Source organism: Alligator sinensis, unplaced genomic scaffold (genome assembly GCF_000455745.1).
Source record: "Alligator sinensis unplaced genomic scaffold, ASM45574v1 scaffold1118_1, whole genome shotgun sequence".
Classification (NCBI taxonomy): domain Eukaryota; kingdom Metazoa; phylum Chordata; order Crocodylia; family Alligatoridae; genus Alligator; species Alligator sinensis.
In genome coordinates this window covers 823,383-835,595 of record NW_005842070.1, presented here as the reverse complement: position 1 = coordinate 835,595, position 12,213 = coordinate 823,383, and the positions used below count along the sequence as shown (strand labels likewise).

At 37.6% G+C, this 12,213-nt stretch overlaps 1 protein-coding gene across 21 annotated transcripts in view; it reads left to right on the top strand.

Annotated features, from left to right (window-relative positions):
• Positions 1-12,213, top strand: part of ARPP21 (cAMP regulated phosphoprotein 21) — a 276,847-nt gene that overhangs the window by 177,221 nt on the left and 87,413 nt on the right. For 12 of the 21 annotated variants that reach the window (XM_025204112.1, XM_025204113.1, XM_025204114.1 and 9 more), the window contains 3 exons: positions 7,109-7,146; positions 8,958-9,017; positions 11,642-11,874. In XM_025204112.1, coding sequence (XP_025059897.1) covers positions 7,109-7,146; positions 8,958-9,017; positions 11,642-11,874 — 331 coding nt within the window. The remainder of the gene's footprint in view (positions 1-7,108; positions 7,147-8,957; positions 9,018-11,641; positions 11,875-12,213) is intronic. The other 9 variants (XM_006023593.3, XM_025204123.1, XM_006023590.3 and 6 more) reach the window with 5 other exon arrangements.

Genomic DNA, 12,213 nt, shown 5'->3' with positions numbered 1-12,213 from the left:
AAAGATGATTGAAGCAAAGGGTGTAAAATGAGTCCAAGAGGTACCTAGGTTGGCATCTGGCAAAGATGACTGATAGCTCCAGAGGAGGAAGGTGGAAGAAAGGTTAGGGCAGCCATGTTGGTCTGGAAGTCCTTATTCCATTTCTGTAAATGTCTGTGTTTTGTGTGGTCTGATCTATTTGGTATTATAACCCTTGCTTGCAAAAGAGCAGTGATTTAAATGGACACTTTCAACTAATTCAAACCTTCAGTTCACTTAGATCTGTCAAGCAACTTCTATAGAGTCTGTGTAATTCCTCCCTACAACCCCCCCCCCCCCCCCCCAAAAAAATTCTGGAAGGCAAACTTTAAACAAAATTCACTGGTTGTTCATGACATTTTGCTGAAATGATCAACAAATTAATAAAGGAAGTGCGGGTTAAATAAGGAATCTTATTTCTGCTGTCAGAAATAATGACATCGCTGACAATAGAAGGAGTAAAACGAAAAAAAAAGGACAAAGATTGTTAAATAGAATAGTGCAAAACTGCTAGGTAAACCTATTTAAATGTCAAACCTTTATGGGTTCAACCTCATTCTCCCTAAAAATGGTAAACAAAAATTAATTGGATCTTAACTATAACCAGTTGCCTTGCTTTCTGAATCCACTATCTCATCCCCTCATTTCCAGTGTCATGTACCACAGCATATATCCCATTGGGTAGACAGATAAGCTCCATATGTGGATCAACTCTACACAGGGTGTTGTATGGATAGAATGTTATAAGAGCTGTCACTGTTTCACATTGCACTTCATTGAAAGTTTTGTCAGATCGGGGAGGACAGGATCATGTCCTGAACCAGTATGAACTATACTCCTAAGCAAATAAGGAAAAAAATGTGATGTTACATTTGACAGTGTCCTTTTAAATAAAAGCTCTTCACATGCCACAGAAATAAGAGTGTTACTTTTAGATTGTGTCTATTTTCAAGCTCAGCCCTTTCTTCTAATAGTTTTTTTCTCTAAGCAGACCACGCAAGGTGTGTATTGTCTCACTTGTGATTTCATTTATCTTAAGTAACTTTGCTTGTTAGTATGTAGATCACTGCGTGTAAATTGCATTTTTGGGGGGTAGGGAAGAATATGCACAGACATTTAGCCCAGTTTTCTCTGTTCCTGTGACAGAGAAAATCTGTTAGCTGCTCCTTCATTTCACATTGGCCCTTCATTATGGCAGCCTGACATAAATGTAGTGGATATATATATATATATATATATATATATATATATCTCAGAACTCTTGATTGGTCCACTAGCTGCCAGAGCCTTTTCTTACACTGCTACATCCTTGGTTGTCTGTTGTGTGGGAGGTTTTGTTTCTGACTTCATACAAATGAGCACATTTTCAAAAAGGAAAATCATAGGGGTTTGAGGACAGATTAAGCAAGGCAACATGGTAAAACATGCAAAAAAGCTGTTGCCAAAACAATACAGTTGTACATCACATGAGCAGCTAGAAGCAAAAAAAAATGGTTCAAAGTTATCCTGAAAAGCGTGGTGATATTCTGAGTTACTAAGCATTTGGCTGCTGTATTTGTTATATATTTAGATACTTTTACCTCAGTTTTAAAGAGAAAAGCAAGTGGTGAGTATTTTAATTGGCATTATTAGAAGGCTGATGTGATCCATTAGGTTAGCATGATAAGAGTAGCAAAGCCTGTTTTATTCTGAGTAAAAATGTGACGCATGGTAGGAGTTGTTTAAATGGATTGGGAGCGAAACTTTTTAAAAGATTAGCAATGCAGATATCTCTCCCTCTCTCTCTCATATCCCTCATTTGATTTCTCTCTCTGCTACTGCAGGTATTAGTAGGCCATCAGTAAATCATGCTACTGCGTTTCAGCAAACTACACTGATAATGTGAATAATAATAGCACAAAACAATTCTTAGTTGATTTGCAGAGTGAAGCATGCCTCACAGAAGAGAGTCTCTCTGGCATGGTATAAATGTTTATATGTGGTGGTGGGCAATGTAATGCAATTTTGATTTTGTATTTTAGGAATTACCACATTTGAATGCCTACCATATAACCACTTACAGCATGTAGCACTCTTATTTTTAAAAGCCCTCTACAAATGTAAACTTTTCAATTTTCACAACCCATCTGTGAGGTAGGTACATATGCTTTATCATACCACAGATTGCAGATATAGAAAGTGGGGCATAGAAAGGCTAAATGGCACATCTGTCATTCATTTTTATTAGGACTGTTCCTTTCTCACAGTGTAGCTTACATTTGTGTCAGTACCTGGATTATGAACCTTAGAAAATATGTTAGAAAAGAATCACCTCTATAATCTACAAGAAGGTTTGCCTTCTCATATCTAAGAGATGTCTAATGTGCGGCCCAAAGGCTAAATGTGATGTCCTGAAATGGTTGCTATAATATCACTCTAGATATTTGTGTCTGTTTAGAGAAAATTTTACCACAAGAGTAACTGTTTTAAACAGCTTAGAAGGGAAAATCAATTTAATTACCCAAGAATAAATTTCCACCTGGGTTTCAAATGCATTATTTGCTGTTGAACTATCTAGAATGAGTTGGGCCCCATTGTATGAGCTGAACTGAAAATCTGCATGCAGTGTCCTAGATTTTGCACCACTCCAGTGTACCTGACCAAAAAGTGTTAGGAGCTTCATTTTAAATTTGAAGTGGAGGTTTCTAAACAATTTAATTATGAAAATGAATTTCAAATCCTTAGAATATTTCTTATAATATTTATTCTGATATTAATGACACTTTATTTTTTGCTTTTCTGTGCATTTTCAGTTAGCTGCTGTTTTTTATATTGACCATGCCCAAGTGCATTATCAGTGTTAGGGAAAGCTGGAGGTACAGGCAACCTACTTGATATTTGCCAGATAAGGATGCTTAGAAAGCAGTTTAAGATTGTGAGAGAAGCACGTTTATATAAAAGTTTCTTATAAAATGATCAGCAAGGAAATAGTTAATGCTGACATTTTAATTACCGTTATTAGTTCTTGGAGTCAACAACTCCTTGAGAAAACTCACACTCTTACAAACCTTTCATGCTGTTAACTGTAAAACAACACTGCATGACTTCACATCTTCAAGGTTATTTTCAGACCATGAGGACTAAGTATTTCTAAATGAAAATGTAGATCCAAGAGCACAATTCTACAGCAATGAGTGGCCTCTGCAGTAAACTTCACTGAAGCAGAAGTGCACAATACATGAGGCCATGAATCTAAATTATAGCTTAATTGCTTTTAGCATGTTGAATTTAATTGGCCAGGTTGTTAAATTCTAAAATTCATCTGTTGTGTTTTGCCTGTACATTAATGCTGTTTACAGTGAAAAACACAAATTGTAAAGAATTGAGAATCCTAATTTTATGGATAAATGGCACATATTTGACTTTTAAGCATGCAAAATATTGATTGTGAAAAAAGAGCAGTCCAATTACTTAAGGGAAGTTTCATTCTTTGAGGTTAATGTAATGCATAACCTCATGAGCTAGAGTCAAAGAAGCATCATTAGTTATTCATAAATGTATTCTGTCTTCATTATTGTATATTCATTTGAAAAATGTAAATGTTTTTCTTTACTTATGCTGATGTGAGTAATACATAAATGCACTGATGCTACTTGAAAATCTCTAAAGAAAATGTGCTATGTTACTAAAGGAATTTAGCCATTTTTTTTAAAAAAATGTACGTAATTTTTGGATATTTGGGGGAAATGATAGATTCATTATGAGCCCTGTCCACTGTGAGTGTACCATTTCCATTTCAGGAAACACTAAGGATCTGTCCCTGACTTGTAGCAATGGGGTTTAGTCTTGCTCTCTGATTTAAAACAGTCATAAAAAAGAGGTTCTGGGAAGGTGGTGCCAGATTCTGTTATCCTCCTTCCTAGTCCAGACTAGGAAAAATGTGAGGTTTTTTTTGTTTGTTTGTTTTTTTACCAATTGTTAGCTAACATGTGTTAAAATCCCAGTTTAAGGAACCTGTCTATGTCTTTCACATATTCTGGCTGGTTGAAGTGTGCAGTATCGGGGAGCCTTGTCTTTTACCGGCTAGCCACTGTGGATAATATTAGTACTTACCCTGTGTTAGCTAACATATGGTAAAACATCTTGTTTATTTATTGTTTTTAGTGAAGACAGTACTGACAAGCGCATAGGCAGCAGTGGTGCTTATGTCCCAATGGAAAAAAATACTGTTGAACTGCTGAAAAGGCACTTGTAAATTGGTTGTAGAAGGAAGGAAAACTGACCATATATAGCACCTCGATGGAAGAGCTATGTGCTCAGGACCTGCAGGATAGCTCAGCTAGGAAGCAAATTCATAAATAATTCTGTATGTTTTTTTCCTTTTCTAAATTTGTTTTGCATTCCCTTAGATCCGCAGCTGAGGGCCAAGTGATTTAAAAGTAGTCTTGACAACAGCTGTGTTTTAAGCTGTCCCAGTACTTCAAATTGTGAAGTACTGATATTACAAAATAAATAGGAAAGTGAATCTTGACCTTGGAGTAGCTAACTTACTACCCAAAGCTTCTTTTGCCATCTTATTTTTAATAATGATAATGTAATGAAAATGTATCTGCCTTCTGTACCATGAAGTACCGATGTCTTCTGTACATCAGTCTTGGAAAATGGATGTTCCAGGCATTGAATGGCCTTGTGCCAGCTTCTGCAGCATGGAAGATGAACTGAGTTGTTTTTGAATCTGTCCATAAGGCTGCAATGCAGATTAAACTGATACCCTTCAAGATACTGAAGAGGTAACAGACATATCTCAGTGTTTAATAACATGTGAATCCTTGGTGCTTATTTCTCCTCATGCCTGCCTTGGAAACAAAAAGCATTTTTCAAAATCAGTGGTTTGTTTCAAACATGGCCTCAGCTTTGCTCATGATCTCACCTGGGTGTACAAATCATCTGACCAATAGGACAAAACCCACAGAGGCAGTCATACACAGAACCTGGCCAGATTTTGACCTTGTTGTACATGTCTACACTTCAGTGTGAGGACTGATTGCCTCACAGGGAGAAATACCTTCCCTACCTTGGATCTAGTTAGCCTGTCTCATAATAGAAATGAAGATGCAGCAGCCTGGGCATCAGTGAAGTTGCCAGGGACCCTGGATATTTGCACAGGCTCCCAGTCTGTACTAAATTCCTTGCTTCTGCATTCACTGTTTTGTTACCCAGGTAGCTAGAATAAAGCTGGCACAGATATATCAGCCCAGTCATGCCTCCTGATTGCAATGTAGACATGGCTTTGAAAACTTTGACCCAGCCTGCCTGTCAAGGCAGAAAACCATTTTGTTCAGCATTTCAATAGACCTCTTGCTTTTTTCTTCATTAGCAAGAAAAGAAAATATGCTTTCTGGCAAACTTTGACAGATTTACTAATTAACATTAGGGAATGAACTACTTAGAATGGGAGAAGATGGAGTGCAACAATTTATACCAAGAAACACAGCAATCATTAATGAAAAGGTTTGTGATTGTGCTCAACAGTCAGCCTGCCCCGAAAACCTGGCCCTTTTCTTTTTAGTGAGAACTTTTGTTATTGATTCAGTGGGGCCAGGATGTCACTTCTGTATTTTGAGGTTTTCTCTTAAGGAGAAAAAAGCTTTCCACCAATCTCCTCCCTGCCGTCAGTTATCCTGCCATCCTAAATCAGATCCTGTATGAGAAACTCACACCACTGAAGCTGCACAGTTGGTAAGAATTTTATAGGATCATAGGAAAGTAGGGCTGGAAAGGACTTCATGAGGTCTAATCTAGCTCACTAGCTCAAGGCAAGATCATCTTTAACTAAGCCATTCTAGTCAAGTGCCTGCTAACCTGCTCTTCAAAATGATACATTTGCTGCTGACGTGTACACACCCAATATACTCAGACAACTACTCTAACCTGAAGAATGATAGCTTCTACATGAAGAATTATTACACAATGTGGGCTAAATTCTTTGCTGGTAGGAATGGGCACAATACCATTGACTTCAATGGAGCTACACCAGTTTATACCAGTGGAGAATTTTGGCCTTATATATTTCAAACATTAGGAATGAAAACAAATGTATTGTATTGTTTTTAGCTAGTGCTCTTTCAGGAGGTCCTCACTTTATCCTGTTGAATACAGGTACATCCTAACCAAATGCATTTCCTGTAGCATTAGAATTTGATGTGCTTGATGGTGGCATTCAGTTATTCTGTGAACCAAGTCCCCATTGTTATATAAGTATTGGGCCTGATTTCCCCCCCCCCCCCCCCTTTTGTTTAAATTCAGTAAAATGTCTCTCTTTTCTTCAGTACCTCATGGAGATACATTCCAAAGACAACTGCTATGTGCTTTGGGTAGTGAACATGAAATAGGAAATGAAAAAAAAAATCAAAAGCAGAGAGAATTATTTGTGGGAAATTTGAGCACAGCTTCATTTCTCCACATAAAAAAAATTAAGAAATGTTAAAAAAAAAAAAGGGTATAGTTGTTAATACAATTTATTTCTTCTTACCCCCTCACTTTTTTTGCAGGCTAAATTTTCCAACAGAAAGCATTTTAAAATGTTTAAAAAAATTATTTCTCAGCATGGGTACTTTTGTTTCTTCTCTGTTTGTGAAATGAAATCATGTAATATTTTCCAAGTATTATAACATCTCCACCCCTTTTAGAACTTTACCAGTTTTGCATGCTTTCCTCCCGTTTGTTCTTCCCCTGCAGCTATGTGTTATGGTGCCGCCTTGTTTTAGCTGGTAAGGCAAACTAGTGAAACCTTCTGCTACATAGAAATGATGCCTCCCTCAAAAATGTCAGTAGTTTATAAATAACTGATCTCTTCTGAGCCTAAGACTAAGTCTGAGTTTGTTTCAAAACGTAGACGCCTCACTGGTAATACATTGTAATGCATGGAATTATTTTACTGGTGTGACCTTATTCTTGACTTTTTTCCCTCTTGTCTTCTACAAATGCAAATGATGCATGAATTAAAATCCCTTTGAGCCTGAACAGGGGATATAAATCTAAAATCAAGCAAAAAACTGGAACAATAGAACATATTTAGAGCGTCTGATACAATGCCTTTTTTATTTTTCAGTCAGTTTGCTCCCAGGAAAACCTTTTTGTGGAAAACAGGTAAAAAAAATCTTTTAAACAACTTAGCTGTTATTCATCTGCATCATTTTTCATATCATAGTTTATTTTACCCTTGTAAAAAGCCTCTCAAGTTAATTTTTGATCCAGCTTTTTTGAGGATCTTTTCTTTAAGGAAATTTGCACCATGATGAGCACAGTGTAAGGACTTAGAGGATCTTGAAGCATACAGTAATATACAAAAGCATATAAGGTGTTTGTGTCATTATCCAGAATTGAATGTTTGTAGATTAAACTACTGATTGCTCATGGACTGATACATCAACATTTTAATGTTTTATCAAAGATGGATCTCTTTGGTGTGCTGTGAGGATATAATTAATTCAATTTCCTAAAGCACTTTGAAGTTATTGGATGAAAAATATTTTTAGAAATGTGGAATGTTTCTGTTTTTGCTTTGGACCTGATTTGCAGGGGTACTGAACACCCACATTGATTTTACATGTACTTGTGGGTGCTCAGCATTTCTGAAAATCAGGCCCATTATCATTGCTATATTATAGTAATTAACAAGTGATAATTGTTGCTATTATCATCTGAGCTGATTCCCATTTTGCAACATTGTATGATGGTTTCCTACAGACATGTTTGCTGTTATGGATAGTAAAGTGAAATCACTTTATATCTAATCAAAGAACTAGATCTGTAAATATCCAGAAGTGGAGTTAGGGAGCCAACCGCTTATAAAATCATAGGGTTGGAAAGGACCATATCTTAAAGTATTACTACATATATCCATCCTCATTTCTATCAAATACATTTTGTGTACATACTTTCCTACACACTGCAATTCCCCACAATATGGGTAAAGCAAAAGACAGAACTTTCTTGCGGGGAAGTCTAGGACTGGGAAATTAACTCCCCTAGGAACTAAGAGCAGTCATAAACTTCCTTACCTTTCCCTCCAGGTACAAGATGTATTTCTTTGACCTTGTTTTCCGTGACATAAATACACAGGATCATAGGGAAGCAGGGCTGGAAGGGAACTCCATAGTACATCTCGTCTAACCCCCTGGCAGGAACATCCCTTCCAAAACCACCCTATACAACATGTAGATCTATAAACAGCTAACACAATAAAAATAAAGAAACCAACCAACAAACAAGACAAGACACTCTACTGTACACACTTCTACGCTGGAGGGGAGGGTGAAAGAACAAACAGCAGAGAACAGTAGTTTTCACGTTGTTTAATGTGCTGCCGGAAAACATGCAACAGTGATGAACCCAACATAAGAACCTGTACAGACGAGACTGACCTTCACGCCTAAGTCTTTTTTTGTGTACATGCATTAAATTGTACACACACGTGCAGATGAATTTGGGAAACTCTGATACATGCATGTGCATTCACATTTTTCAAGTACATACAGTAGGGTTATAATATATAACAATAATATTTTGCTGACATGGGGTTTCATGTTCTTATTGAGTAATAGTTGGCTTCATCTTATTTTAGAAATAAAATACTGATTTTTTTTTCTGGTTTCTGAGCAGTAAAGTAAAGTGCTTATTAACAGGAGGTGTTAAATGAGGTTAAGGTCTCATGGAGAGGTATTTTCTGCTACAAATCAGCATTACAGAAAGACAATCTTGGGCCAAAATCATCCCTGGTGTAGGTCCACTGAAGTCTTGGTAAGGGTGAATTTAGGCCCTTTTCTTTCAATCTGAGTATAGGAAAATAGAACTTGTTGATAAGAAGCAATGTGAGACTTAATGGAGAAGACAAGAAGTTAAATATATAATTAAAAACTCCTGGTTCTGTTTTCATAATCTTTTTTTTTCATTTTCAGTAGGCTCTTGGAAGACAATAGTATATGCAGTGACACCCATAAGAAAAGACAGCTATTTAGGTTTGTATGGCTTATTTTATTTAATATGTGTTTACAAGTAACTTTCACTTTAAGTTTATCTATGCCTTCATCTGTGCCAGATGAAGATTGGCATTTTAATGGGCATAGGCTTGTGGGTGTAGAGACATGTACATCGAGAGGAATGAGGGTTCCTGTGATTAGGACACAAGACTTGTAGTCAGGAAACCTAGTCCTCATTTCATCCAGAGTGCCTGCCAAAACTTGATCCAAAAGCCACAGCCATTCTGAGTGCTGCAATGCTGGGAGTGTGCTAAGTCCAGCCTGCTTTTGTACAGAGTGCTCATATACCATGAGGTAGTGCCCGAAGTCAAACAGTTTTCTGTGGTTATTTTACTGGCGGATGAAATAAAAAGAGCACAGCTTAAAGCGTGTTCCCAAAAGTTGTACTATTCATAAAGCTTTCTCCTTGGTGACCTTTTTAGTCCTGAGCCTAGTCCCTGAGCCCAGAAAACCGCTCCATCACATTGAGGAGTCATCAGGTTAACAGGCTTCGCATCCCACAGTGACCCAGATTTTCAGAGACCCTAGATCAATAGAAGAACCTACCAGCATGCTACAGAATTTAATTTGAGACGCTTAGGAGGAGTCTGATTTTCAGAGGTCGTGTGTACCTACAGCTCCAGTTTTATTCACTTAGAGTGGTCCATACTGAACATTATAAAAAGTAAGCCCCTACTGCTTATCATAGGCAGAGGACAAGAAAGTACAAAGCACTTCTAAAAGCATAACCGATACCCTACAAAACATAACTATATGTTAGTGTGTGTGTGTGTGTGTGTGTGAGAGAGAGAGAAATCTACCCAAAAATAATATATAATATACAGATTGGCAGTTGAAGGGTTGAGGGTGCAGGGTTTGAGGAGCCTGTGCAGCTGTAGCAATGAGCCACCTTACCATAGCACTTTGCTATGATGACGTAGCTGCTAAAAATAACTGTGCGCCACCAGGATGGCACAGTAGCTTCCTAAAACAAATACTAAATGACGGCACAGTAACAAAATGTAGACCTGCCTCGTGTATGTCCACACAGCAGGTCCCAAAGAAAAAGTAAGTTAGGGATACAAACAAGAGGAGACATCACACCCAGATTCCCACAGGACAGGTCACAGTGGCTGTCTAGAGTTTTTGGGTTGTGGGTGGGAGGATGAGGGGATATCTAAAACCTTTGATTCCTCAGAGGCTTGTGACAAATAACATGAGTTTCTGAAACAATTTTAGATAATCAGAATACTCTATTTTTCTTTCTCCCAGCCAATAAAACCATAAAATGAAGAGAGAGATTGATCTTTACAGCAGAGTAATATAAAAGAACCTGTAAATAATGCCCGACATATTCTTTTTTCTTTCTAGTTAAATTGTAAAGACTATTTTCCTTTTAAGCTTTTTTCCCTTTTTTACTTTATTGCATCTGTGCTCTTTTTTCTATGCATTCCCACTGTTTGGGTCTCCCAAGGTTAACAGGTAAATACTACTGGTAACATCCATGTAAGACTGATCACAGCCGAGGGATGTGTCAAGCTGAAATCTGGATCTTTGATTTTCAGCTTCTTCACCTCCACAGTGACACAACCTGCATGTTCTCTAAATGAAAAGCAGAAGCTGATTTCACCATCCTGTGCTTTTCATTTACGGAAAATGCTGTGAAATGGCAAATGCTACATTAAAAAATAAAAATCTGGCCTGAAACCTTCAAAAATGCAAGTGTTGGCAGCTTTGCTTTGAAAAACATGATTTTTACACAGCTTTACAGGCATTTTTGTTTTTCATTTGGCAGCAGTTTGTAAGCTATTCATAATAAGCCAATTTCTGCTCTCCGACTTCTGCTTGCAGCTCTTAGTGCACTTAATGCTATAACCTGCAAAGTGCTGGGTGCTTCGCAGCTAGTTTGGAATAGGAAATCCTTACACCAAGATACTTACAATTTAAGGCTGAACAGTTAGGGAACAATTTACAGTGATTCACCATAGGCAGCACAAGGCAAACATGTCTTTAAGAGGATCAGAAATGCAGACAAGGTAGCAGTAATGCTGGGAAGTCTTATCCAGAGTAGGCTGTATGGAAGAAGGCCTATTGGTGATTGTGAGGAGTGGACAAAGGGATGGACAAGAGTGGGAGGAACATTAGTGGAGTAGGAACAATATAGAACAAACAACAAGGGAGGATAACAAGTGAAACGTGGAGTTTATATAGGACTCTGACATTAGAGACAGAAAGTTTAAATGGATGACATAATAGAGATTAAACCCAGGAAGCGGCTTGTAGAGGGATAGGACACATTCAGATCAAACCAAGTGGGTATTAGTAGCTTTACATTAATATGGACATATACATAACTGCTGAAGTGCTGTTAGTTCCCTTTTGCATACATATGTTAAGTATTCTGTGGTAAATGTTATATCCATTAAAAGTGTTGCATTATTTGCACACTGACTACATATAATTATAGAGCCACTTTCATTCTTGTTTAGACTCATGTAAATTCAGAATAGCTCCATTCACTTCAGTCAGTTTACACCAGTGTTACCCTGCTTCACCCAAGAGCAGAATTTAGCCAGACATTTTTGTTGTTTGTATATATCTTTGTTTGTTTGATGGTTCTCTAGGGGTAACAGAGATAGCACGGGGAAGGCATCTGGCAGTCGGCAAAGCAGCACAGAGAATGAATTGAAATGGACAGACCACCAGAGGCCATGGAGCAGCACAGACTCAGACAGCTCAAATCGCAATTTGAAGCCAGCCATAACAAAGACAGCAAGTTTTGGTGGTATAACTGTTCTGACAAGAGGAGATAGTTCATCAAGTAACAGGAGTACCGGCAAACTGTCTAAAACAGGTAGCTAGTACTGTATTGGATTCGGAGTACTTTTCTTTCAGCTATGAGAAGTGTGTGATTGTTTCTTTGCAGCCACAGTGTATTGTGAATTACAAGTCTGTTATGTTTTTACTGTTCATGCTTTATTTACATACCTGTCTATATAATTCTGTAACTGTGTCTAGATCAGTGACTCTCAACCACTGTGCCACACAATATTAATGTTAGGCATGCAAATACCTAAGCTAGGTACAGACATTCAGAAACCCAAGGCGAAATTGATCTAAGTTCCATGGTTTTCTGTAAGCGACGTAGTTTAGATTGGTAGTGAACAAAACACACATTCACCATTTGGTTGTGGGG